The 26,602-nt window shown below is 41.7% G+C and overlaps 1 protein-coding gene across 8 annotated transcripts in view; it reads right to left on the minus strand.

The window, feature by feature from the left end:
• Positions 1-2,632: 2,632 nt before the first annotated feature.
• The window catches only part of HERC1 (HECT and RLD domain containing E3 ubiquitin protein ligase family member 1), a 104,348-nt gene continuing 80,378 nt past the window's right edge, over positions 2,633-26,602 (minus strand). For 5 of the 8 annotated variants that reach the window (XM_051770446.1, XM_051770443.1, XM_051770444.1 and 2 more), the window contains exons 51-78: positions 26,053-26,312; positions 24,888-25,015; positions 23,613-23,740; positions 22,870-23,070; positions 21,886-22,016; positions 20,682-20,881; positions 20,092-20,206; positions 19,410-19,556; positions 18,803-18,904; positions 17,652-17,825; positions 17,058-17,351; positions 16,304-16,369; positions 16,066-16,191; positions 15,491-15,629; positions 14,850-15,031; positions 14,084-14,239; positions 13,460-13,582; positions 12,778-12,880; positions 11,892-12,061; positions 10,251-10,389; positions 9,542-9,711; positions 9,027-9,196; positions 8,708-8,873; positions 7,351-7,427; positions 6,710-6,962; positions 6,325-6,477; positions 5,102-5,407; positions 2,633-3,309 (exon numbers count right to left, since the gene is read on the minus strand). In XM_051770446.1, coding sequence (XP_051626406.1) covers positions 3,124-3,309; positions 5,102-5,407; positions 6,325-6,477; positions 6,710-6,962; positions 7,351-7,427; positions 8,708-8,873; positions 9,027-9,196; positions 9,542-9,711; positions 10,251-10,389; positions 11,892-12,061; positions 12,778-12,880; positions 13,460-13,582; positions 14,084-14,239; positions 14,850-15,031; positions 15,491-15,629; positions 16,066-16,191; positions 16,304-16,369; positions 17,058-17,351; positions 17,652-17,825; positions 18,803-18,904; positions 19,410-19,556; positions 20,092-20,206; positions 20,682-20,881; positions 21,886-22,016; positions 22,870-23,070; positions 23,613-23,740; positions 24,888-25,015; positions 26,053-26,312 — 4,565 coding nt within the window. In that variant the 3' untranslated portion in view covers positions 2,633-3,123. Of the gene's footprint in view, positions 3,310-5,101; positions 5,408-6,324; positions 6,478-6,709; positions 6,963-7,350; positions 7,428-8,707; positions 8,874-9,026; positions 9,197-9,541; positions 9,712-10,250; positions 10,390-11,891; positions 12,081-12,777; positions 12,881-13,459; positions 13,583-14,083; positions 14,240-14,849; positions 15,032-15,490; positions 15,630-16,065; positions 16,192-16,303; positions 16,370-17,057; positions 17,352-17,651; positions 17,826-18,802; positions 18,905-19,409; positions 19,557-20,091; positions 20,207-20,681; positions 20,882-21,885; positions 22,017-22,869; positions 23,071-23,612; positions 23,741-24,887; positions 25,016-26,052; positions 26,313-26,602 lie in introns of those variants that run through there. The other 3 variants (XM_051770447.1, XM_051770442.1, XR_007900290.1) reach the window with 3 other exon arrangements.

The raw sequence follows: 26,602 nt of genomic DNA on the forward strand, positions 1-26,602 counted from the left end.
TAAGTTTCAAATCATTTCAGCAGAACTGTTTTATTAGACTACCTGCCTAGGGTGGCTTCTTTCCTCTGCAAAAACTGCTGAGCCAGCTATGACCTCCTGAAAACACTCCTCGTGTGCTGCAGCAAAAATGGAAAGAGAACTTTACAGCTCTCAGCATAATGGCATATACTCACTGCTCCTTTCCATCCTGGTTAACTGATCCACAGATATCCTTGGGACACTCTAATTTGGCTGAGCTAAGAAATAAAGCACAGCATTACAGCAACTCAGTCACACAGAGCTGGAATTCTAGAGAAACACTTGATCAGTGTGAACATCTGTGAGAAACACTCACCCAGAAAACAAACAGGGAAGATACCTGGATTATTGCATCTTCATAACTCAGACTTATTTAATGGCATGACACTGTAAAACTCTGGCATTCCTCAGATTTCAGTGGGACCCTTAAGCACCACGAAGGAACAGAACTGGAAGTGTGGACAGGAAGGACAAACAGCAAATCCCAAGCCAGCACTCACAGCCTGGGGAGGCTGAACAGACCGACTGTGAGGTGGGAAGTGGGATGTTGGCACCACCCCTGCCTTGGACACACAACACCAGTGTCACAGAGTGCTGACCAGCCCAAACAAGGCAGGAATTTACACAGTCCCACCAGGAACCAAAGAGCTGCTCCTGCTGCCAGCTCTCCAACCCCTGGGCTGAGAGATGGCTCTGGAGGTGGAACAGGAACAGACTGTCAAGCAGCTACAAGATATGAAAGTGGGTTTGCATCTGTCTGCATATTACTTAAACCCTTCTACCAGTTTTCTCTCAGGACTGGCTGGGGGGTGGGGAGTGTTGTAGCTTTTTTTTTACTTTGTAGAGCCTAAAAGGATCTTAAAACACCCACTTGGTTTCTTTGCCTATTTACATACAAATGCTCAAAGTCATTTTACTTTGCTCTTCCCCAATGTGAACGAGGATATTTGTTCATGACATGGTAAAATTTGAACACAATTGTGTTGATACATTTTTTCAGCACCAATAATAAATTTTCTCCCTTAGCAATTCAATTTGAAAATTGAGTATATAAAGTGATCACATTTTATTCAGGGTATGATGGAAGGATGAAAATAGGCCTGTGGTTTTCTTTAGCTCCAAGCCATTAAAGTTCCATCAAACACAATCCTTTAATCAACATCAATATTTACCAATATCAACATTCTCTTTCATTTCAGTGTAAACTGCCTCCAAAAATACCCTCATTATCCAAGAAGCCAACTGCACAGTCCATATAAAACTGCAATTTTTAGGCACAGCTCTATTATTTCCTTTGCCTGATTAAAACAGGCTGACAACTCAGTAGCACTAAGACACATCAGTGCAGTCCAGCAGGCAATAATACAGGACTTAATACAGCAGTTTCCCCTTTTATTTGTAATACTGTAGTTTTTAGGTATTACACCCATAAATCTAGACCACAATGTGCATATACTCCCCCACAACACCAAGAACTCAGTCCAGTTTGGAACCAGAACACACAAGGGGGCAGGAAACAAGGTCTGCTTGATTCCAGGGCCCTGAGACCCCCCTTCCCCTTAGACTGCTGACCCCCCCTGCAGTGTGGGGGTCACAGCTACAAAAAACCTTGTGCCTTCCCCAGGAGCCAACAACTAGTCCTGACTTAGAGAATGTCACCAGTAAAACCCAGACCTGCACAGTCCCATGGCTTATCAAGCTTTGAGCACTCTGAGCTGGCAGCAACAACCAGTTCAGTCTTGGACAGCCAGGAATTTCCCAAGTCACCCTTGTGAACATACAGTGAACATGTGAAGAAAAACAGCAGGAATTTCTGCCTGTGCTCCAGGCTCAGATGGACCACCCCTGTCCCAGGTGAGGTGACACTGATAAACACTCTCACCTGCCCTCAGGCCCCACAGCACCTTCCCCAGGAGCTCAGAGAGGATGAGGATGGGGGGAACGGGGGCAGAGCAGCCCTGACTCACCTGGGGACACTCTCCAGGTCCCTCCTGCTCCTCAACACCAAGCAGCATTTCTGGTTTGACACAAACAAGGTCTTTTCTACAGGTTCCTGTGCAGCTCATTTCTGTCCTAACCCAGGATGGAACTCCAGTGTGACCCAAACCATGCTGATCATAACAGCTACAGCTGCAACAAAAGGAGAGCAAAGGCAGAGCCAAGAATGTGCATAAACCCACAGCCTCAACTACTGCCCTCTCACCTCCACTGTCAGTTTTCTGTACTCAGGAACCAACTCTGTCCATCTGTACATTAAAAAACATTTTTCTGCCAAAAGATTCAGAGGTTTCTGAGTGCAGGTGGCAGCACATTGCTACTGCCAACAGCTCTTCTGGAGGATCAAAATGTTTAAAGGAAAAGCAAGAAGGAACCAAGCACAAGATGGACTTGTATTGCAGCAGGAGGATCAACACCCAAACACAGCAGCCCCTTGGACACTGGGAAAGCAAAGCAGGGCTACACATCACAGTCAGTGAAGAGAAACATTTTAAGGTGCTTCAAATGTCAAACCCTGCCTGAACACCGTAACACTATGACTTCCTGAGACAAAATATAAAAAATATGAAGACTGAGACAACCAATCCCCATTCACAAATGCATAACAAGCCACCGATCCTTGAATTTGCTTTATTTTTCTCTGCATAAGGAACCCTGCACAGGCAATTCAAATTAAAACAAAATAAATATGTGAATATTCATGTAAAACAGTCCTGGCTAATGAACAATTATACACAATGTACAACTCTTCATGTTCACTGGGAGGGCTTACAAATGTACTATTCCCAACAAAAATGCACCAAAATGTCTCCATGCAAACTTATCAAAAGTGACCAAAAAAGGAGAAAAAACTTACCCATCGGACTTTTTTGTTTTGTTTTTCCTTTTTGCTTTTGTACAATCACAAAAAAATAAAAACATCTAATTTTTTTTTTTGGTTACATTTAGAGTAACTAAAATGTGGCCACCACCTATTAACATCTGGTTTGTTTTTTTTTTTTTTTAATGCTCCTAAAACATCTATGGTTACCGTAAAATTATGTCAACGATGAATTGGACTCGGGGCACTATCTGTAGGAAAAGGAAGGTGATTTTGTTCACAGGGTGTCAGTAATCCGTGTCGGAGCCCTCGGCATTGTCCACGTTCCGGGAGAGCATGTAATTGTCCATGTCTATGGAGCGGCAGTTGTTGATTGCATAGCGCAGGCGCTCGGCCATCACCAGCTGGCTGGAGTACGGCGGCAGCCGCAGTTGAAAGAAACAAGTCTGTGAGGTAGGCAAGCTGTCGTAAGGCTGGGAGAGGAGACAAGGGGGGGCACTGGTGAGCTGGGAATCAAGGAAAACATCCAGTGCAGACGTATTTCACTGCTCCTTCCCTTCCCTGCCTCTGCCTGTCAGCTTCCTCCGGGCACAGCATCACAGAACCGACCGGCTTGGAAGGGACCTCCGAGATCATCAAGTCCAACCCTTGACCAACCCCGCTGTGGTTCCCAGCCCATGGCACTGATGCCACATCCAGTCTCACCTTAAACACCTCCAGGGATGGAGAATCCACCCCCTCCCTGGGTAGCCCATTCCAATGGCTGAGTACCCTCTCTGGAAAGAATTTCTTCCTGGGCACAGCTCAAGACTGTGCCCTCTTGTCCTACTGCTGCTTCCTGGGAGAAGAGATCAACCCCCACCTGGCTACAACCTCCTGTCAGGGAGTTGCAGAGAGTCAGGAGGTCTCCCCTGAGCCTCCTCTTCTCCAGGCTGAGCCCCCCCAGCTCCCTCAGCCTCTCCTCATAGGACTTGTGCTCCAGTCCCTTCCCCAGCCTTGCTGCTCTTCTCTGCACCTGCTCCAGCCCCTCCTGAACTGAGAGGCCCAGAGCTGGACACAGCACTCCAGGGGTGGCCTCACCAGCACTGAGTCCAGGGGCAGAACCCCTTCCCTCCTCCTGCTGCCACACTGTTCCTGATCCAGGCCAGGATCCATTGGCCCTCTTGGCCACCTGGGCACACTCTGGCTCATGTTCAGCTTCCTGTCAATCCACACTCCCACAGCTCCCTCTCTGCCTGGCTGCTCTCCAGCCACTCTGGCCCCAGCCCCAGGGGCTGCCAGGGCTTCTTGTGGCCAAAGGGCAGGACCCGGCACTTGGCCTGGTTGAACCTCATCCCGTTGGAATCAGCCCAACTCTCCAGCCTGGCCAGGTCCCTCTGCAGAGCCCTCCTGCCTTCCAGCACATCAACACTCCCCCCAGCTTGGTGTCATCTGCAAATGTGCTGATGGTACACGCAATCCCCTCATGCAGATCATCAATAAAGATATTATTCTAGACCCAAGTTCCTTTTAGGAAATGGACTGGCCTCTCATTTACAGCATTTGTTTCATCCTTAATTATGTGCAAAACTACTGCTGTGTCACCTACTTTGTAAATAACTCACTGATGAAACTCAGCTATTTGAACAGCTGATCCCACTCCTCAGCCCTCTGTACCAAGCAACATTCAATTCCAAACCAGAGTGTCTCTCAGCATAAGAGACCCCTGACCAAAGATGACAGACAAGCCACTGTCATGTTTGATTTTGTCACGTTTTTGATTCATGTTCTTCACAGACAACGTGCTTTCACTGTACAAAGCCCCCAAACAATGCCAAATGAATGCATGCTGTATGTGAAATAACACACTGTAAACTCACTGCAGTGGTTTAAAAACGTTATAGTTCACTACTGGTCATATGTTGCCACTCAGACAAAATTAACACTTAAAACCAGAATGAAAATTACTAAATCAAAAAAAGAGACTGGAACAGAAAATCGCTGTGGGCAAGTTACAATAGAACAAGGTTTGTTTCTAGTGCAAGAACTTGTCTTGACCTTTAATCACTGACTGCACCACATTAATTAAGATGCAATTCATGCAGCCTATGTCCTTCTGCACAATAAAAATGTCTGGGCTTAACTCAGAGCACGTCCCATCCCATACTTTTCCTGTAAATTTAGAACAATGGAAACTGTCTCCTACTGGCAAAGGACAGACCGTAATAGAGATGAATAAGAAAATAATATTAATTACAAAAAAGCCAAATAAACCCAGCAACTTACCCTATCAACCTTCATTATTTGGAATCGCTGAGAGATATCAGCTGTGTTGGCTGGCAGTCGAGATCTTCCTGACACAAACCTCATGAAAAGGACTCTCTCCTCATTGGAAAACTCCTCCAGGGTGTGCCAGAACCACTGCACCAGCTGATGCTGCTCATCCACCTCCCTGTATCGCACAACTTTCTTCAGAACTTCAACGGAGATTTCCGGCATTCCACAGACCATTTGCTCCAACTGCTTGGCAGTCAGAAGGGACAGCAAAGGAACGGGAACAATCCAGGACATTCCCTCCCTGACAGCAGCCACCTGTTGGCCAAAAACAGAAGAGACATCTGAAGTGCAATTGTCTCACCTCCACCACTTCTGTACCATCCAAACCCAGAAATAACTTCTCAGCTGAGAAATGGGATAGAGAGACAGAATTACAGAACATCTGCCTCCCACACGTGCTCCCCCTGCAAGGGCTGGATTGCTTCTCAAAAGCCAGGAGAACATCACAGATATTTTAGATTGCAACTGCACATTTAAAAACATGTTTTGATACTAAACAGAACTGCTCAAAGTACAAGTAGACAGCACAAATGATGATGGCTAACCCAAGGAACTGTGTAAATACAAATAACACTTTGTTCCACCTCAGGTGTCTGGTGAGAATGTTCTCGTTCTACAAGACTTAGGATTTGGTACCTCTGATGAGAAAGCTGCTTCTCCAACACAGACAGTACCACACATGCATCTCTACCTTGTAATTAGCACACTGCTTTCACAAGGTTCACTGATCAAATGGCAAACAGGTAACAAACACTTCCCAAAACATATCATGGAATATTTGCAGGTTTTGTGTTATAGCAGAAGAGAAACAGTCTCAAATTAAACAATATGTTTGTTTATGTTTGTCAATAATATTTACTTTAGATAGCCTCTGTGTTGTTAAAATGCCCAGTTACAGTGCCCAGCATGCAAAATTCTTTTTTCAAGTGGTTGTCTACTCTAGTGTAGACAAGCTCTGATTTCTAATGCTCTTCTGCCAACTGAGCAATTACTGAGAAAAACAGGACTAATTTAAAAGAAAACCCCAAAACAATTTGTGGGGGAAGAAAAGCCACAGGGACACAGTCAAGATGCAGAAAGCTAAATTTTCTTACCACAAACTGTAATGGAAACTGGGATAAATCACCCCCCTGTTCCCACTCCCAACAGGGATGGGCCCCAAGGAGTCTTACCTGACGGTCCATCTCATGGAGTCTGTACTCAATTGCCCTCTCCACATACTCTTTCCTGTTTGAAAAGGTAAGTGGGATACTGTTCCCTCCAGGGATTATGGGAACCATTTTACCATCAGCACTTTGGCCAACAAAAGAATCTAAAGGAATCATCTGTGATGCAAAACAGGAAAAGCATGTTGAGTGTAAGTGATACAAGTTTAACTTTTTACTCTAAGTCACCTAGAACTGTATATACTAAGATCACAAACTATTCAAAATGCACACAAAGTGCTTGTTATGCCAAGAATGGAGACTGAAATGATATAAATACTGAAGTGAAGGTCAATCTGACAAAGCAACCACTTCCAGAATAAACCTGAAAGCTTCAACTTTCCCATCTTACCTCATGGAAATTTTCTTCAGTAATCCCACTGTCTTCAATGTGAAGAATGCTGTTGAGGGTCTGCACATAGAGCAGATCTACCTCCTCCAAATCCTCCAAGATGAGTGGGATACAACAAAGTTGCTTCCAGACCATTGGAGCCAAATGAAGATCTAATGGCTTTTTTGTACGAATAGCCACCCCCATGAGAATGCCCAGGAACTTGAACTGCATCAGGTGTTCATCTAAACATGCTGAAGGGTTAAAGAGAAACCTGGAACAACAAAGAATCAGGGAAAACACTCTGTATCATTTCTATGCTACTAAGTAAAAGAGCAAACTGCCCACACACTTGTCACCAAGGGGTGGCCCAACAAGACCATTATTGTTCTCTTTAGCTGCTAAGACCCTGAGGCTGAGGAAGGCAGCACTCCTGACACAAGGGCTGCCATTCCTGATGTTACTCTGAACTCTGCCAGCAGTAATCCGGCAAGTTCATGTTAAAACCATGCCCTCTCCTCCATAATAAAGTAACATTACAACCTGAAGGAAAAAATATACTAGAGACAGTCATGAAGCCTCATCATTTGGTATAAAACAGTTACTAGATTTGGATTTTCAACCCCTACCATCTGCAATAAATCAAGTCCTGCACAACTCACCTATCCCTGTTGTAGCCTACTTCAGCTGTAGCATTTGGGGAAGGAATGAGCAGGTCTACGATTCCAGTTTCCAGTTCCTTAAAAATCAACAACAAAAAAGCCTTCTTAGACACAGGGATAACAAACCTATGTCATAATTATTAAGACATTATAGCATTACATGACAGAATATTCCACTACAGTGATGATTACTCTTTACAAATTAATACAAAACACTGAAGAGAAAGTAAACATCATAGGATGACTGTAAGTAATAAAAGTATTTTTCCCCTCAAAACCTGCCCTTATGTCAGCCTGTAATTGTTATTTTCCTGTGGCTGCTCTGTGATACATTCCTGGTGCCTGTTTCCAAAATAATCAGAAGCCATAACCTCTTTTTCCTACTGGTGCAGTTTTTCCAAGATCCAAAAAAATTTTCAGTTTTGTTCTGAACCCTCATCACACCTCAGATTGAAGGTAAACTGTCTAGGAAAGAACCCAAAACCTAAACCTCAAGCCCTTACCCGAATCAACCCTATTCTAGTCTTACAGGCTCCAGAAAATTCACTAATAAATGGAGTCCTTCAGTTTTTCCATCCTGTATCCTAACTCTGACTCCAGTGCCAGCTCCAGCACTACCCATAGCTCTTGTCCTGTCCCAGACTAAGCAGATAGATTCATTAACCTCCCAAATCCTCATTCTTTGTATTTTGAGGCTTTGGAAGATTAAGGAACAACCAAAGTTCTGCAGCCAGCATTGCCCTGAATCCTTCTCCTGGCTACAATCAGAGCTGTGTCACAGGGCTGAGACATCCTTAAAACTACAGGCAGAACACATGAGCATGGATCAGCTTTGTCTTAGTCCTGCAGCCTGGAGCCTTCAGTTAGTTTCTGGGGAATCTGAAAGGACTGAAATGGCCACAGAGAGGCAAACCCAGGCACTTCCTGCTACTGATGGTCTTTCCAGCACTGAATCTGAGAGGTGAAAATGTCTTCAGGTATGTGAGAAGCACCTGCCTGAGGTGTTTCTGACTGCAGGCATGGAATGTGCTGCAGGCATGGAATACAGCACAGCTTCTCGAAGAAGGTCCTGGCTGGACACAATGGGAGGCTGCAAAATGCTCCTGTAATGTGTAGGGGCCATCTCGGAATTCCAAGGAGCCTAATGTAACACTAGTTATAGTGTGGCCTTATAGCATCTCCTTGACACAAACTAGGAAGATTTCTTTATCCTCAGAGACACCCCTAAGCAGGCAGCCCTAGTGCCATGGCTCAGCACTGAAGAACAAGTACTTGCTATGCTGCAAAGAGGAAAATTTGAAAATACTGTAAGAGAGAACAAAACCTCTCCCCAGGCATTTTGAGTTCCCAGACATACCTGACACATTTCTGTAATAGTGTCATCAAACACTCCACCTGCATCATCAGCTCCTTCTCCAACCAGTTTCACCTTCCAGGCCCGGGAGGGCAGGCGAAGGTCTGAGGCGTTCAGCTTCACCACCTGCCTGGCTATCTGGACAAAGATGGGTTTGCACTTCCGACCTCTGTGGGGAGAAACACAGCCAGACAACGTAACTCAAAGGTAAGGGCTGCGGAATCACTGCCCTAACAAAGCTGGACAGAGAGCTCAGAACGCCCAAAGATCAGGAGATGGGTGAACACCAGCATGACACAGGGGCTGTGGAAGCAGCACTGACCTGGTTGAGATCCTCTTCACAGTGATCTGGGGCCCGTAGTTCTTGCCCTGCACCATGGTTTTCCCTATGGAGCGCACCATGGGCAGGGTGTACACCCGGGGTGCCAGCAAGGGCCTCAGCTGGCCCTGCACTATTCCCCACGTTCCAGCATTGTAATGAGATGTACTGTTCTGAAATAAAGCAGCACCAGAATAAATATGTCAATAAAGGCTATTAATTCCATTCTTCCCACAATAAAACCCTTCAGAGCAATCACTGGCACTCCAGTGCTTCAGGAAACAGGTTAGTGCTTTCTGGTTTTAAAGCTAAAAAGCTCTTGGAAACTGAAACACTGACATGTCAGTGCTAGTGTAAGTGAAAATACAGAACAATACCTTGGCAAAGTTTGGTTTAATCCAGAATTATATTTTTTTAAATTTTTTTTTACAAAGATCCATCTCAACCTGGCCAGAAACTCTCTAGCAACATGGCATAACACAACAGAGCCAAACCAGTTTTTTTCAAAGGAATTTCACCTGGTTATTGGGACTGAGGTTAAGTAATCTCCACGAAGAGTACATGAGGTCAGAAAAATGGTACAGCAGTCTCAGCCTTGCCCTCACTGTATGAATGCTCACTTCCTTCAGTGCCCCGTACTGTGGTGGGATGGCATCAGGTAAACCGAGCTGCAAAGGCACTGAAACACCTATCACAGGAAGAGAAACAGAGCAGTGTTTGATAAAGGGCAGCTGGTTTGCTTTTGGCTGGGATGGAGTTGATTTTACCCACAGCGGCTTAGCTGCCTACTGGGGTTAAACCACGACAGCAGCCAAATTAAGACCAAGATAACAGGAAACCCTGCATGGATATAAAACTAAACAAATGTTGTCCCAAATGTTCAGAATTCTTGTTGCACTCATAGCTCAGGAACACCTGGCAGGACTAAAACAAACGGCCATAAAACCTCAGTTAGAACCATAGAATCAGCTGGGTTGGAAAGGACCTCTGAGATCATCGAGTCCAACCCTGGATCCAACCCCGCTGTGGTTCCCAGCCCATGGCACTGATGCCACATCCACTCTCACCTCAAACACCTCCAGGGATGGAGAATCCACCCCCTCCCTGGGCAGCCCATTCCAATGGCTGAGCACTCTCTCTGGAAAGAATTTCTTCCCAATATCCCACCTAAACCTCCCCTGGCACAGCTTAGGGCCGAGCCCTCTTGTCCTACTGACAGTTCCTCACCCGGAGCTCGTGGGGGCACAGGGGGGGCCGTCCAGGCCGCGCTGTGGCAGCGCCCGGCCGAGATCTGCCGGACGTTCTTCCCCTGCAGGACCGTGACCAGGGTGGGCTCCCGCACGTGGTTGGTGTGGCCCAGGCCAAGCTGACCATTGGGAACAGAGAGAAAAGGCACAAAGAACAATCAACAGCTGTCACGATGCTTCTAAAACTCTCTAAGCAAAAATTCAAAGCAAATGGTAAAAAATTATATTTATCTACAGCATATACTGGGATTAAAAAAATGTACTCTCTCTATATATCTACACCTATATATCTACACCTATATATCTACACCTATATATCTACACCTATATATCTACACCTATATATCTACACCTATATATCTACACCTATATATCTACACCTATATATCTACACCTATATATCTACACCTATATATCTACACCTATATATCTACACCTATATATCTACACCTATATATCTACACCTATATATCTACACCTATATATCTACACCTATATCTCTTTTAGTTTTGATAAAATATTGCATCTGTACCCGACTGGAGTAGCAGATCTATGTGTCAAAGAGACTCAAAAACAGCTGGAGACTTCTTGTAAGATCTTTTCCAGACTGAGGAACTACCCTATGCTGCTAAGTTGTCTGTACTGCACAGTCTCTCATGCACAGACAACTCATCTTCTACATCTCCTCTGTGCCATTTAAATACCATTTTTGTTCCAGCATGTAAATTGCTACAATAGTTTATGAAAACACAATTTGTGCAAAGAGAGAATTTACTGAAGTTGTTCTGATTTTTTACCGAGTTTCACATCATATTCTAATTTCATATTCTATAGGTTAAAAATTTCATATTGCAAGAGTGTGTATTTTTTTACCAGTTCATATAAAACCAGTATTTTGAACCGAAAATCATATAAAACAGCTTTCAGAATCAATTTATTTACATTTTTTACCCTAACAATTTCTTCCCTTACAAAACCACAAAGTACCATATTAAAAAAAAACAAACAAAAAAATCAACAAACCAAAAGCAATAAAAAAAAAATACAACTCAGAGAAATTATTCTAAAAAACTTGCCCAACAAACCTTCTCAAAAACTCAGTCCTAAAACACCAGAGGATGAAATTTGCCCAAACTTCCTGAAACACCATCACCTGCTATATGAAGAGGCTCACTCTGATACTTGTAGCATGTAGAAGTGTCAAAAAGCTGAAGTCCTTTCAAAAAATTTGAGTTGAACATGTGGTGAGGGAGAATTTATCATTTATTACATTTTTTTCTGACTTAAAAAAAAAAATCACTCCTTTAAAAAGGTTAATTTATATTTTCACTATGAAAAGCACCTAAAGAGTTCACAAATCTGATTGACACCAGCCATAATTTTTATTATGTTGAAAAAACTGGTGATAGCTCAAGAATTAGGTAAAAAGTTATGAATTTTTAAAAAAGCTTGGATTAGGATAATTTGCCTAGAATGTTTTGAGTGCTTCCCCAAAGTGCTACAGGGAATAAACAGGAAAATAATGGAAATTGCAGGAAGAGCCATTAGGATCAATATTCCAAATCCACCTGTGAAGTACAATGACAGTTTACAAGGGTCAGGAGAATAAAAAAGCACCTACCTGCCCCTCGGAATTGCTGCCCCAGGCATAGACATCCCCCGTGGAGGACAGGGCCAGGGTGTGCTCTGCCCCCACGGCGATGTCCTCGATGAAGATCCCCGACAGCACCGGCACCTGCTGGGGCCGGTTGTGGTTGCGGGCACGGCCCTCGGGCAGACCGATGAGGCGATCTGGAATGGGAACACACCTCTGGAGCCAGGGACACGAAAGGGGGAGTCAGGGAGGGACAGAAAGCAGCTCCATACAGTCCTGGAACTGGGACACCACTGCAATCAGGGAGAAAGGTGGGGGATGCTTCCCACAAACCGGCGCTTCCCATGGCGCTCGGAATATTGCTGAAGGCTCAAACAAGAGCAAATTCTACTAAACCAAGACTTCTTGGCCTAAATGTACAGTTTTAAAATACAGATAAATTAACTGACTTGAGAAGTTTACTGTTATTTGCTTAGAATTTATATATAGAATTTATTGTATATATAGAATTTATTGTTTAATTCTGTGCTCATGGAAATTCTCCTGTCCAGATGTTTAAATATGTAGGCATATGCTTTATTAGACTGTGTAAGCTTTGAAGTAACCCAATGTCCTTGGATGTGTGGAATTCAATGAAATTTTAGGAAAATCCTCTTCAAAAAGGGAATTACTGAAAAAAAAAAAACCCAGACCTGAAAGGTTGTCCTGAGATCAAACTACACAGAGCTACAAATCTGGATTTTAGGTGTACATTAAAATGACACTGTTGAAGTTCCAAAATTCAGATTAGGTCAACACATTTCTAAAAAACATCATTAGGTCAGTCCTAGAAATGTGTCTTAATAGTCTTCCTTTTCACTTGCAATACACACAAGGCTGTAGATAGAAATGTCCAAAGAACAGATTCTCTTACCTTGTCCAAAAGTATATACATGACCATCTTTTGTCAGAGCAACAGAGAACTGAGTTCCACAGGCAACTTTTTTTATTCCAATTCCACAAAGAATATCCACTTTCTAAGGGGTAAAGTGAAAGGAAAACAACGTATAGAATTACAAGATTAATTCTTGTTATTCTTGTAATTCTTAAATTCTTGAATTTAATCTGAAACTCCTGGTTCCAAAAAAGGAAATTTTTTTTTAATTCCCCCTGTGCACTGCATACATTGTTGGATTACATTACTTAACACTTGGAAATTAATACAGAAAACAGAAACAGAGTTTTTCTTTAACGGAATTATCATCTTATTCTATGTACAATGATTCAAAACATCTTTTTTTTTACTGGGAATGACACTGGATGAAGTAGGTGAGTGTGTAAACAACCTTCCCCCCGATTTCCAAAACAAGAAATCTCTCTTCTCTAAGAGAAACCTCAGATTTTTGCAATTTGTATTGCTACTGAGATAAGGTCACTATAATTTATGTGAAACTCTTCAGAGTACCAGGCTCAGCATAATGTGTCACTAGAATTAGTTGTGCCAGACTGTGTTACAACAGCGTGGAATTAATAATTCACCTTCTGAAAATTACTGTACAACACGTTGAACAACACTGAAAATTTATGCCCAGAATAACTTCCCCGTGGATTCTAACCTGTGGTGAGGACTTTGCAGTGGAATTTCCCAGACCAAGTTTCCCATAATCTCCATCTCCAAAAGCCCAGACCATTGAGCCATCTGTTGACACAGCTACAGTGTGATTGAGGCCACAGGCCACCTGAGGGAGAGAAATATGTTATTACCACCATTTTTGGTAACTTACTACTAACTCAAACACTCCAACTACCTTTTAGAAGAAAAACAGTGTTTAAAAATTAAGTATCTACGTAAAACCATTAAAAATTCCATTGGTTATTAGAGTGTTTTAAAGACACTTAGAACACAGCAGTATTTTCTTTTGTTCCTCTCAGCACATAGAGCCAAAGGAAAGTATTATGCTACACATATTCCCTGTTTAAAAATATAAAGCAGCTCATTGATTCGTGCTTAAAATTGCCTCAATCTTGAAATGTTAAAATGTTAAAAAACAAGGGCAGTTTTACAAAAAGAGGACCAAGAGAGTCAGGAAAGTAATTATTAAAAAAAATTACGCATAGTCAAATATTGCCACCATAACCAAAATAAAAGCCAAGGTTAAAAAGCCACAACTGAACACTTAAGTACATTACAAACATCAGCTTTAAACACAGATCCAGGGCTAGTTTTAGGTAAACCATGCCTGTCCAATCTGGTAACCTTCCAGCGCCGTCACTCGTTCTGGAAGTTTCTTATTGGAAGTGTTGCCAAGTCCTAATCGACCATAATCACCATTTCCAAAGGTAAAGAGTTTGCCATCTGCTGTCACCACAGCTGAGTGTTTGAAGCCACATGACATCTGGAAGTAAAATAAACATCATTTTTACACACATTTTAAATTTGGGCAGAAGATTATATTGGTTATTACATGTATATATGTAATATCTTTCCCTCCCCTAAGCTATATTCACTTTTAAAGAGCTAAAATACAGACATTTCAGTATTAATGATTTCTCCAGCAATCCATCTCTTATTCTTTTCAATGGTAATGTTGTGGAGGAGGACCAGAGGATATTTGCATGAAGAATTTGCTGTGTGATTATCTTGTATTTTTATAAAGAAACCTCCAGTCAAAGCCAAATATGGCACTGTTAGGCCTTGGTGACCAGATCTGTAGGTCAAAGTCACCTGACAAAGACAAAGGGAAGCTTGTAAATCATGTCTGTAATGTGATAATCTTTAGATCACCCCTCTCTTCCATGCTCTGATTTTTAGCATTCTCCAGTACCAACTGTCCATCAACATCCCACATCAACAACAGGCTCTGCGGTATGAACACCCTTCAACTGGACATCACCAACTTGGTCCAGAAAGCCCAGAGAAGGCAGGAGTTGCCTGTTTGCATCCAGAGGACACAGCACTGGGTTACCAGCCCTGCAGTTGGAAGGAGACACAGAATATTTTGGGACCTGCACCACTTCTTCTCCCTGCAGGGCCTCGATCTGCCGAGGCCTGCGCTGCCGGTCGCTGTTCCCGTGGCCCAGTTTGCCATAGTCTCCATCTCCCCAGCTGAAGACTTCCCCACTTTCTGTCAGAGCCATGGAATGCCCATCAGACCCACAAGAGGTCACCAGCTGCGTTACAACAAAGCCTGTTGGAGAAAAATGAGAAATCAAAAGGTCAGAATAACTTAGAACAAACTCTTCACGTACAACCGTGCCTAATGGCAGCCAATTAAGGCTGGGAAAAGAACAAACCACAGGAACAGTTTCCTTGTTATAGCAATTAATTTACTTTTCTTTTGAACAAAACCTTCATTTTCTCACGTACAATTTATGCTCCTGTCCTGCCATTAGCTTTGAAATTAAATGTTCCTAACATGAGCAAAGACTTTTCCCTGAAGACTTCTTAAAATTAAGGAATTTAAACATATTACTACTCAAACATGAAGGAAACATTTATATCTAGAGGGTTTTTTCAGTGTTTTTTAACTAAACACTACAATATTTAATGTCTAAATCTGCAAAAAGAGCATCAACACAATTATACAAACTACCAAAATGCTCATTTGAGCTCTCTCAACGATTCCTTTCAAACCCAGCAGCATTACCTTGCAGTGCTGAAATGACTGTTAAGACGTGAAGATCATCAGAATTTCCTTGCCCCAGTCGCCCATAACTCCCTTCACCACAAGCCAAAACGGTGCCATTAGCTTGAATGACAAAGGTACAATTCTGACCACAAACCACCTGGTTTAGAAAGACAGGAAGGAATTTTAATATATGTCAAATGCAGCAAAACTGTAATACCTGCATTACAATGCACCATCTCCTTTTAATTGGTGTTCTTTGTAATTATGTCAAGACAATATTATATCAAGTCAATGTTATTTCAGAAAGCAAAACTGCCACATGTTTTATGTTAAAGTTTATATGATTTTCAAATCATATAAAATAATTCAAATCATGCTCATATAAAGTAATTCTGTGTTGTCAGATTTCATTAGCTTCTTGGTATGAATTTGTCAAATAATTGAAGAGTTCCTCTTCAGTAAGAACACATGTTTTGGGGTACTTAGAGTAAATTCAAAGAACAAATTGAAAAGATATTTAGAGAGAGACTTTGACAAGCTGTACAAATAATAGATGGTAAATCCTTAGATCATGACTGGTTTTGAGGGATCACCTGCTGAGCCTGAGAGAATGAAGGTGCTGCCACTGGTATCATGACATTCCTCCCAGCCTCTGCCAGCTGTCCATGCCTGCCTGCTCCCCACAGGTACACATCACACTTCCCTCCCAAGTGCCAATCCTAGGGAAGAGCAGGAGAGAAGGTTTGAGAACAAGAGTACTTTCAACACCCTACAATGTTCCAAAAGAGAGAAAAATCCTCCAGAACACCCCAAACCAAAGGTTTCACTAACCTCTGGCCTTGATGTTGCCCAAGACATGATCTGCTCATCCATGCCATTGATCCATTTACTGTTATCCTACACAGCAAAAGCCACAGTTACCACATTCAGCTCAAGAGATGCACATTATTTTACTGTCATGAACACATTTTCCTTTCTAAGAACAATATTCAAATTATTCTAAATGATACAGCAATAAGAATGGATGTGTGCACAGCAGCAATGACACTGTTATCTGTGTCCTGCAATCCAAATGAAAAAAAGCAAAACAAAATTCACTATGAAGTAATCTCTTTCTATTCACTGATGCTTAAGGCTTTTACAAGTTTCAATTGGAAACACTGGCTTAAAACAATTCAACTGCAAACACCTTGCTGATAAAAAATTCTTAATCAAAGACTTCCATTTTGGTTTACATATCATAAGAAGTCAAAAAGCAAATTGACACTAGCAAAATAGTATGGTGTAGGAATGTGCCAGTTACCCTTAAAATAGCATTGCAAAGCTCTACATTTCTTGCTTCTACCACTTATGAAAACTACTGTCACAGTATTGGGTTGTTTTAATTTGTTTTTTTAATATGCTGCTGACTTGTGCTCATTACACACACACACAAAGCAATCTTAACAGTATATTGTAACCAGTGAATTAAAAAATAAACTTACACTTATTGCTGGTGCTTATATTAATCAATATAAATCTTTATAGCACAGAGATGTGGATTGTATTACTTGCTTTGCTGCTGAGAGAAAACATCAAATTTTACCATCAGGAGAGTGAGCTCATCCTCTGGAACAGGCTCCAGGTCTGGGACAGTGAAGGATTCTGGGAACTGTGCTCCCTTGGCCAGGGCTTCTGCAGCTTTGATGGTGGTAGAGAAACACTCGAGCCAGGCCCACTCGGTGGGGTTCCAGGCCGAGGGGTCGGGCAGGCAGCTCTGGTGGTGGGGAGGCACGGGGGGGTTGCACAGCAGCTGGTCCAGGTGAAGGCCCACGGCCAGCGAGGCCAAGCACTGCATGTAGGGGCTGTGCACCAGCTGGTCTCCACACACAACGTGGGGCTACAGGCAGGGCAGAGGGAGAGGGAGGAAACACATGGTAATCAGCTCAGAAAGAGGAGTCCTTCAAAGTTAGGCCTGTAGAAAATACTTTCCTCCCTGCTTAAATCAGAGTTTTCCTAATATTTTTAATATTTTTCAAACTAGGTGACCGCTAGCTTTGAGGAGACTGAAGGCTATTTACAGATGGGATGTAGGAAAGTCTGGTGGGTTCTCTGTGGTGAAAAACTGGAATCAGCTGAGATTCAAACAGTGACCTCATGCCAGATATGCATCTGAAATGCTGGCATCAGCTCCTCTCACCTTCTCATAGGCATACTGCTCCTGCAGCATGATGGGCAGCCGCTCCAGGAAGGCTCTCATGCAGGGAGCCATGTTCAGCCCCAGCACTCCCTGCTGCTTCAGAGCAGTCCTGCACGTGGCCAGGACGTGGTTGGCAGATATCCACTCGGAGGTACAGTTCACCACCAACACATCCTGTGGAACAGCAGGCACGGGACACACCAGAAATTAAAAAAAAAATCACAAAGTAGTTCCACTGATTTATCACCAACTGTCTTAATTTCCATAGGGGTCAGAAAACACAAAGGTTCAAACATTCCTGTCTCTGTTGGGGAGTAATCTGCTATGGAGTAGCCACCTCCATCTGCCACTTCCTCACATTGCCATGGCAACACTGCCATTATCACTCCAAGGAACAATACAAACACGGTGACAAGCAGAGTTCCTTTCAGTGAATGCTGTACCCTTAAGTTAAGATTCAGTTTAGAGGTAACCTTAGTTTAGGACTGGTCCTGTAATATGACCTTTATTGAGTTCAGAAGAGACTTTCAAAGAACCATAAAATACTTAGGCCCACACAGAGCATGACTCTGCTAACAGGAGTCATAACTCGTGCCATATTTATTCACAAGAATACCATCTTTTGGAATAATCAGCTGTTTTAAAACTTCTGTTCAGATGCCACAAGTTCCTGACACAGCAAACACTGCAGTAAATTCTGCTGTTTCTTAAAAACTTCTGAGGTTGCTTTAGATTAATTGAGATCACTAAATTATCTTATTTGCTGGGGAAATGAAACATTTCTTCATGCTGCATAAAGGAATAAAAGAAATAAATCTGTCTTCTGTCTATTTGCATTGATCATTTACATCTGCTTCCATGAAACAGAGGGGCTGATATAACCCATGTGCAGCATCTTTGTAACTATGAGTTCTTCCAGAAGGATCCCACCCTGCCCCACCACATTAAACACAGGATACAAACAAAACAGCCCAGTCTTTTCAGAGTGAAATGAAAGTTGAAAGCCAAAACAACGTCTGGAAAATATGAGAGTGTTAGATAGATATTTCTAGAGAAAAAAAAAGGGGGGGGGTGAAGAAAAGAAAGCAAACACAGACAAATAGTATTTTTAGTAAGAAGTGTGAAAGAATGTTACTTTAAGACAGTGTCACCTTTGATCTGTTAGAACAGGCAGCTACTCCAACCTCAGGTATCCACACTGCAGTCTGGATTGCTCCAGAGCCTATCACAACACTCTGCAACACTGAGCCATCCTGAGGAGAGAGGGGGCTGCAGTCAGTGTGTGCACACAGAGCAGTTCTGGTTCAGTGCATACATCACACCTCTAAGGGATGACATCCTCCCAAGCTGTTCAACAACTATGCAAAGAGTGAAATACTTACCCTACTAGCAAAAAAAATCTAGAATTTTTATCACATTAAGGAGATAACTAAGGACTTAGAAGTCCACATTGTCTGACTCTTGAAAAAGTCTTGAAATAAGAGAATATTGTTTTCAACCATAAAGAGTGGCTGATTCTGCAAAGCCTAACTAACATGACCAAACCTACAGAATTAATCAATAAGAGAACCATAAATATAAATTACTTCAATGCTAATATAATTTCAATTTATGTTTTATTATTTACAATTTTATAACATTATTTTATACCATGCTTTCTCTAACGTTTCTAACTCATGTCTGGGGAGGGGGAGGCTTTGACCATTCCAGATATTCCTGCTAGAAAACAGAATCAAACCATATCAAAGATGATCTTACCCGTAAAGACCAAATGTTCATGAGGCCCCCAAGGCCCCCAGACACCAAGGCCAGTCCATCAGGGCTGAATGCAACAGTCCTGACAGGAGTGATGTGTCCCCTCAGCTGAAACACACACTTGACTTCCACTGCCTTCCTGTATCCATCCTGCAAATAATCACACAGTTATGGAACACTGAACTGCTCACAGAAAATGGAACAGCATGACAGTGCCTGTCTTCTGCAATAAACACTGATCATCCACAGGCAAGGGTAAGCTCCAATAAATAATTAAAAAAACCCCATTACTATGACAATATTTTATACATATCTTGTCACATTATCATCTTTCCTCCCTTTACAAATTAAAGGCCACGTTACAACTTATGTAGGTGAAATTTATCTTAACTCTTTTTATCTACAGAAAACTTGAAACTCTTACTAAATTTTAGTATAAATTTATCAACTTTTAGAAGGATGAAAACAGATCAAAATATAAACTTTAGCCAAATAAAATTTAAACCTGTGATTTTTCATTTCCTGTTCTGAAAATGCCTAGACACAGACAAATGACATTCCTTTTTTAGTAACTGTCTTCTCCCAGGAAACACTGAGATTCAAGGAACTTGCTCACATTCTTCTCCTCCCTCAATTTCACAGTGAGCAGAGAGAATTTCTTAAACACCAAGATAACTCCTTTTACCTTGGCACTTGTTTCTTGCTCCCACCATCCTTCTGAACAAGTTGAGCTGGACTGCAGTGTGATCACTATGTCCTGGGGAACAGTCCAGACACACACCAAGCCATTGTGGCATCCCCTAAAGCAAATCAGATGAAATAATTAAAAAAATAAAGGTATTAACTAACCAAGTATCAGTGGTCTGGTATTAACTTACAATATCAGTAGTCTTAGCACCTTCCTATAAAACTGTACTGTATAAATTAATCGAAAATAGAAAGGCACATTCCCAATGGATAAATGCATTTTTTCCTATTCTTCACACCCTGTAGCTTTTCCATTTTTACTAACAACATATTTTTTCTAATAATATTTGGATGAAGCAAAAAAATTCAAGTAGGACCAGCACACACAGATCTCATGACATGGAGAAAACAGTTGGTACATGACCAGGGTCACCCTTTACATTTGAATTCTGAAGCCTTGTGAATCTCACGGCAACTGGTTTATCGAAGGAATGTCATTTAAAAAAACCCTTTTCTTTGCTCTGGACACTCCAGACTGACAGAACAGACCTGCAGAAGAACTAGAGAAACAATAAAACTGTGACATACGTGGCTAACAGGAGCTGGGGTTTGGGCCCCTTCCCTGGCAGGGCACACCAGGCAATGCCGTTCACCAGGGCGGGGTGGGACAGGGAGTGCAGGCGCCTCCAACAGCCCCCCATGTACCCCCAGAGCTTCACTGTTTCTTCTTTGGCACATGTCAGGAGAATCTTTCCAGTTGGATCCCATTTCATGCTAACAACCATATCCTGTTGGATTGAAAAAAACCCCAAAAGTTGGTATGAAGTAACAGTAACAAGAGAAAATTTCACTCTCGGAGCTAATGTAACTTTTAATTATTAATACCAAAAATACTTTATTCTCAAAAAAATTGTTAGATAGTGAGTTGTAAGTATGAAATAATAATATTTTCCAGAACTATCATATTAAAAAGACTTAAGAAGTTTGCTGAAAGAAACTAAATGGAACGCAACGATGTTTTGTTCTCACTGCAAACCTTTCTTGATTTTTTTCCCTGATAAAGTACACAATGTTTCCTTCTTTTTTTTTATACTATGAAACTGTAGTACAAATTACTGATATATGGTTTGGAAACATGTTAAGGAATGGGTCAGATGTAGTTTTGAGTCTAACTGAGGTAGAGAAGGAGATCAGCCCACAGGAAGAAGGCAAGGACAGGCTTATCACCCCGTTACCCTCCTTTCTGGGATTACCCTGCTCCAGACACCAAGGAAGCACTCCAGAGGCTCCTACTACACCTACATTTGAGGAATTCTCCTCTTAGCCTAACAAATAATTTATGGACCATTAATGTCTTGTTATTACATCCTGGCCAAGAGAAGGTTCCCAACCTTTGCAACTGCATATTTAGAAAAACACCTTTTGCTTTGCACAAGAAGCTGAACAAAAACATTTGATATGAGCAAAATTAGTATTTATTATGAGCACTTGTACCAATTAAAAGAACTAGGCTTTTAAATCCAGTCATGCATAGCTGTGTGCTTAACACTCCTGTCTCTGTATGTACATCCACGACAGAAATACAGGCTATCAAATTTATGTTCCCTTTTTGTTTTTTTTACATTTGGTAGACTGTTCCTTTAAAATATATTATGTTTAATGTGTGTATCATAAATAGGTATGTGTTCTCGAAATAACCTGCACTTGACTTTATAAATAGCTTTCAAATAAGAGAAAATAGCTTCAACAGATCTTTACCTAGAGAAGTTATGCACTAGTTTTAAAGAATTACCTTATGGGCATCGATTAGAACGACTCCTCCTTTCTCCATTGGTTCCTTCGTTCCTATGAGCAATTTTCCATCAGAATAGCCAACAGCAAATGGTCTGTCCTCACTGAACCAGGCAAGGCATGTGACAGACACTACATGAACAGACAACACAAACATTAATTAAGCTCAATTAACTACACTCCTGCCAAAGAGGATTTGCAGTGCATTTTTCTGAACTACGAAGTGTTTAACAAACTTCTCCACCATTAAGGTCTCAACATACTTTTGCTTTTGAAAATTTTCTCAAATTTGTATGGTAAAGATAAAACTGAGTTTCACTGAAATGACAGCTGTTGAGATTATTTTGTATTGGTTCTCTCATTCTTCTTTTTATTAAAATAATTGAGTTTAAATTTCTGGCACGGTGAAAATAATTATACAAGGGAAAAAGAAAAGTAGACTGAATCCTATGTATCTGAAATAGGGGTGCTTCTAAGAAAGGCTCTGGAAAACAACTTGCCTTTCTTAGCAAGTAGATATTCCCTCAATTGATTCTGAAAAAAAAATAAATCTGCAAACATCCTGAAGAAGTAACATGCAAACCCACACAATACTGCCAAAGATGTGCTAGTTGATGTCCCCTGGGACTGGAACTATGAAGGAAAAGTGGCAATCTCCCAGGAACTCAAATGACACTGACTGCATGCTATCTGCAGACAGAGCAGACACTGCAGGGGATCTCTGGGGATTTTCCACAACAGCAAGGAATGTCAGGGTTTGACCTGGTTGCTACAAACTGTTTATCTCTGTTGTGGGGGAGTGAGGGTGCAGATGGAGATCCCACAGACTTTTCTCCTCCCATGAACAACACTTGCAGGTGAGGTACCAGAATTCACATCCCACAAATGATAACGAGAAAAAAAAAGAGATTTTATACTTGCTTAGTAAAAAGGGAGGGGGGATGTTTTCCCAGTTTTAATTGCCAATGCTGATGCAGTCCCTTACCATCCTTTCTGTAGCAGTGCTCCAGCTCCAGCCTGTGCATGGCTGAGATATCCACAACTTCAATAAGAGCAAGAGATCCATCCATACGACCAATTAACAGCAATTCTGGAGCATCCCCTGTCCATGTTGCAGCTGGCCCTTCTTCTGGCCAGGCTAGAGCAGACACCCAGTGAGGCTGGAGATCTAATAATCCTTTTCCTCCTAGGAAACCAAAAAGTCTTTTAAAACGACTTCATAAAGAAAGCAACAAAAATACTTACCATGAGAAAATACCAAGAGATCTTATTTAGAGCTAGGACATACTAGAAATTCACCCAAGCCACAAGAATACAAAACACAGGCACAAAAAATCGAGCTAACAAATCTCAATTATCAGTCAAGTTACATAGTTTTGTTAAGGATCAACTAAATTCTTCAGTACTCAGTAAATGTATTCCTTTCCTGGGGACTGTCTATTAACACAGGCAGTGTAACTGGGGATTTTCCTAAGTGCAAAGCAACAGAATGAAGTTTCCAAGATTACAGAGGACAGTGACTAAAAGTCTTCCTCTCAAAGATGTAAGTCACACATCCACTTGAGGTCAGTGCCCTCCTCTAAAGGAACAGGTTCACCAGACATTATGGGAGACTGCAGGCACTTAAACTGAACAGCAGACACTTAAATACTTGGGTAAACAAACATGCAGTAGCTTTCCCTACAAATATGTGCATCATAACGAGTTCAGAGGTAGTTAAGGGCATACCATTGACTTGCCATATGTTCACCATCTTTTCTGTAGCTCCAGCCAGATATTTGCCACTGATGCTCCAACAGACAAGAGATAAACTAAGGTCACTGGGTGACCCCAGACTTTCTTCAGAATCACCTTCTCTGTAACAGAAAAAAAATAATACAATTAAAATGGGTATTTTCTTTAAGCAGACAGGAAAACACAGAATTCATGAAATACTGAGCTAAAACCTGGTGTCCTGCCATGACTGCAGATTTATGTAACATTTTCCTGCTCATACTTCTACATTCTCTCTAAAACCACTTCAGATTACAGAATGACATACTAGTTATTTCCAAGAAATTTCAAGCTAGGTTTCAATTGGAAAATAATTAAATTATCTTTACCTACTTATTTCTCAAAATTAACATCTTTAGTGAGTGCAAAAGTTTCTGGACAAGAAATTAAAGAGGAACATCTTGCTCTCAACTCTATTTTAAACTCCTCTTCCCAATATAATGTTACACTGTCTGCTTTGGCTAACTGTAACAGGACCACTGATATCTTTAATTGCCCTTAAGGTTATAAACAACACTTTTTACTGTTTTTAATAACAGAAAAATGAAGGCTATAATATTGTTATGTCACTCCATATACCGCTTTTAAGGCCACATCTACCAGCAGCAAGTAAACAAGAACTAGAACAACCACTAAGAAATTGTCAGGAAACAACCTTCTAATTCACTATTGTTTCTTCATTCTCCTGAGTTAAACTCTCCTATGCTCTACTAAAGAATTAGATTTCAGTCTTTCCTTCTGCTTTCTTCTTTTTTGGACATATCCAAACGATAGAAAAGCACTTCCCAGACACTCTCATGAAGAAGAATTACACTCAGTTCCTGAATCCCACAAGTCCCAAGTTCTTTTTTCACACTTGACACAAATGACCACACTTGCAACGACCATGTCATACTTTGGAGCTGTCCACTGGAACCCACTGGAGGGATATTCATCTGTTTGTTATATGACAGTCCCACACAGTCTTCATTTTACCCATTTCTCCTTATATCAATTAATTAAGAATGGTTTTAAACAGCTTTCACATGATCTCTTTATACAGACTCTTACCAAGTTGATACTTAAGTTCTGTTTTCAGTTTTAAGCTATTTAATTTATTCTGCAGGCCATAAACACAGCCACAGTCCCAGAGAACACGGGCAGGAGACATTAGAGGGCTGGCTCTTTTCATTATCTTGCACAATTTTCAGCTCAAATTAAATACCTGATTGTTGTAAAGAACCAACTTACAGCTTGTTGAGCACACAGGTTTGCTGCAGTGAGTACTGCTTCTTTGTCACATTCCACACTCTTATGGTGCCATCGTTCCCACTGGTGGCCAAAAGTCCCTTTTTATTGCACCAAACACACGTCATGACCTACAAATACCAAAGTAATCATGGCAAAACTGGAACTGGAAACTCAGGTGGTTTTGCTCACTCCTATTAAGCAAACATTAACCAATGAGACAGAGCACCAGCAACAGTATTGAAATACACTGTAATGATCAAGATTTATTTTTCTACTTTTACAGTACTATTATATTATATATATAATATAATATATATAGTACAATATATAAATATATTGCAATTAAACAGGAGTTATAAGGGTGCCACACTTCATACAGACCCCTGCTCCACAGGTCACTATTGCACAGAAAACCATGACAGAAAAATGAATGCAAATACAGATCTAGTCTAAGAAAACACTCAGGGTGATCCTGCTGACTTCATGTGCTGTTAAGAACACTCCCATGATGCCTTTAATTGAAGCATCAAAAAAGCCAAGCATTTTTGTGCTTCAGAGATGCAATAACTTACCTCAGGCAATAACTTAATCTCCAAAAAATTACTTCTTGTGGGAAATCATTTCAGCCAGCGTATTTGTAAGATAATATTATTTTATTTTTAATGTATTCTACAAAAGAGTGTTAAAATTGCTGCGTGAGACTGACGCCTCAAGATTTTTAGCTTCTTGTAGATTTTAATATGGCTGTATAATTTTCTTTCACTTTAGACTGTTACTAAAAACCCTTTCTCATGGTTTGTGCTACATTCCTGAATTTCTGTTTAACAGCCTTTTCGAGGAAAGAGATTTTAGCAAGCACATCCTGTTTGGGACTGGAATAATAAGATGTATTGTAGCCAAAACAAGACAGAGGGTCCGGAACCCTTAGAAAGGCCCCAACAGGGCAGTTCTGCGGGTGGTAACAGGGGCAAAAGTGTTTTTAGGGTTGGATGTACTGACTAGACGTGGTAATTAGTTGAAGGTATACAAGTGTGAGAGTTCTCTGTGCGGGTGTGTGTCCCTGTGCACCCGAAGGCTTTCGTTACAGAACCGCTCTCTACCTTGCCTACACTAACACTGTTCGGAGAGCTTCTCCTTCCGTTTTAGGCAGGCAAAGCAGGCTTACCCTGTTCTGATGAGCCTCCAGCTTGATGAAGGAGCACTTCCTGAGGTCCCCCCCCATGTCAGCGAGGGTCTGGGGGACGCTCTGGTTGTCCCTGTCGTGGGCGGCGAGCGTGCGCACGAGCTGCTGGGCGGCCCACTGGCGGTGCTGCGAGGAGAGGCGCGAGGACAGGCAGCACGCGGCCAGCGCGTTCGCCAGCTCCAGAGGGCCTACAGCAGAGGGATCATAGGAAGGATGGGCATACAAATGGGCAATTAAACCTGCTTAAACGACAATGAGATGACGGCCAGATGAGTACCACACGGAATTGCACACAGTGAGCACAGCATTAGCCAGCATTCCCGGAAAAGAGACTAAACGGCGACGGCGCGATCGCGTTAACCGTGAGGGAAAGCACTGCTCTGATACTAAAACAACCCCAGCTGCATTTTCACAAAAACAAAAGAATACTCTGTTCTTAAGAATAGAATTATAAAGTGTCTTATTTCCACCACAGGTAAAATGGTTGTTCAGAGAGCAAGTGCTTTCTGAACAAGAAAATGCCTCCCCTGAT

The sequence above is a fragment of the Manacus candei genome, unplaced genomic scaffold (genome assembly GCF_025592945.1).
Source record: "Manacus candei isolate 608988 ecotype Guabito, Panama unplaced genomic scaffold, ASM2559294v1 h1tg000119l, whole genome shotgun sequence".
Lineage (NCBI taxonomy): Eukaryota > Metazoa > Chordata > Aves > Passeriformes > Pipridae > Manacus > Manacus candei.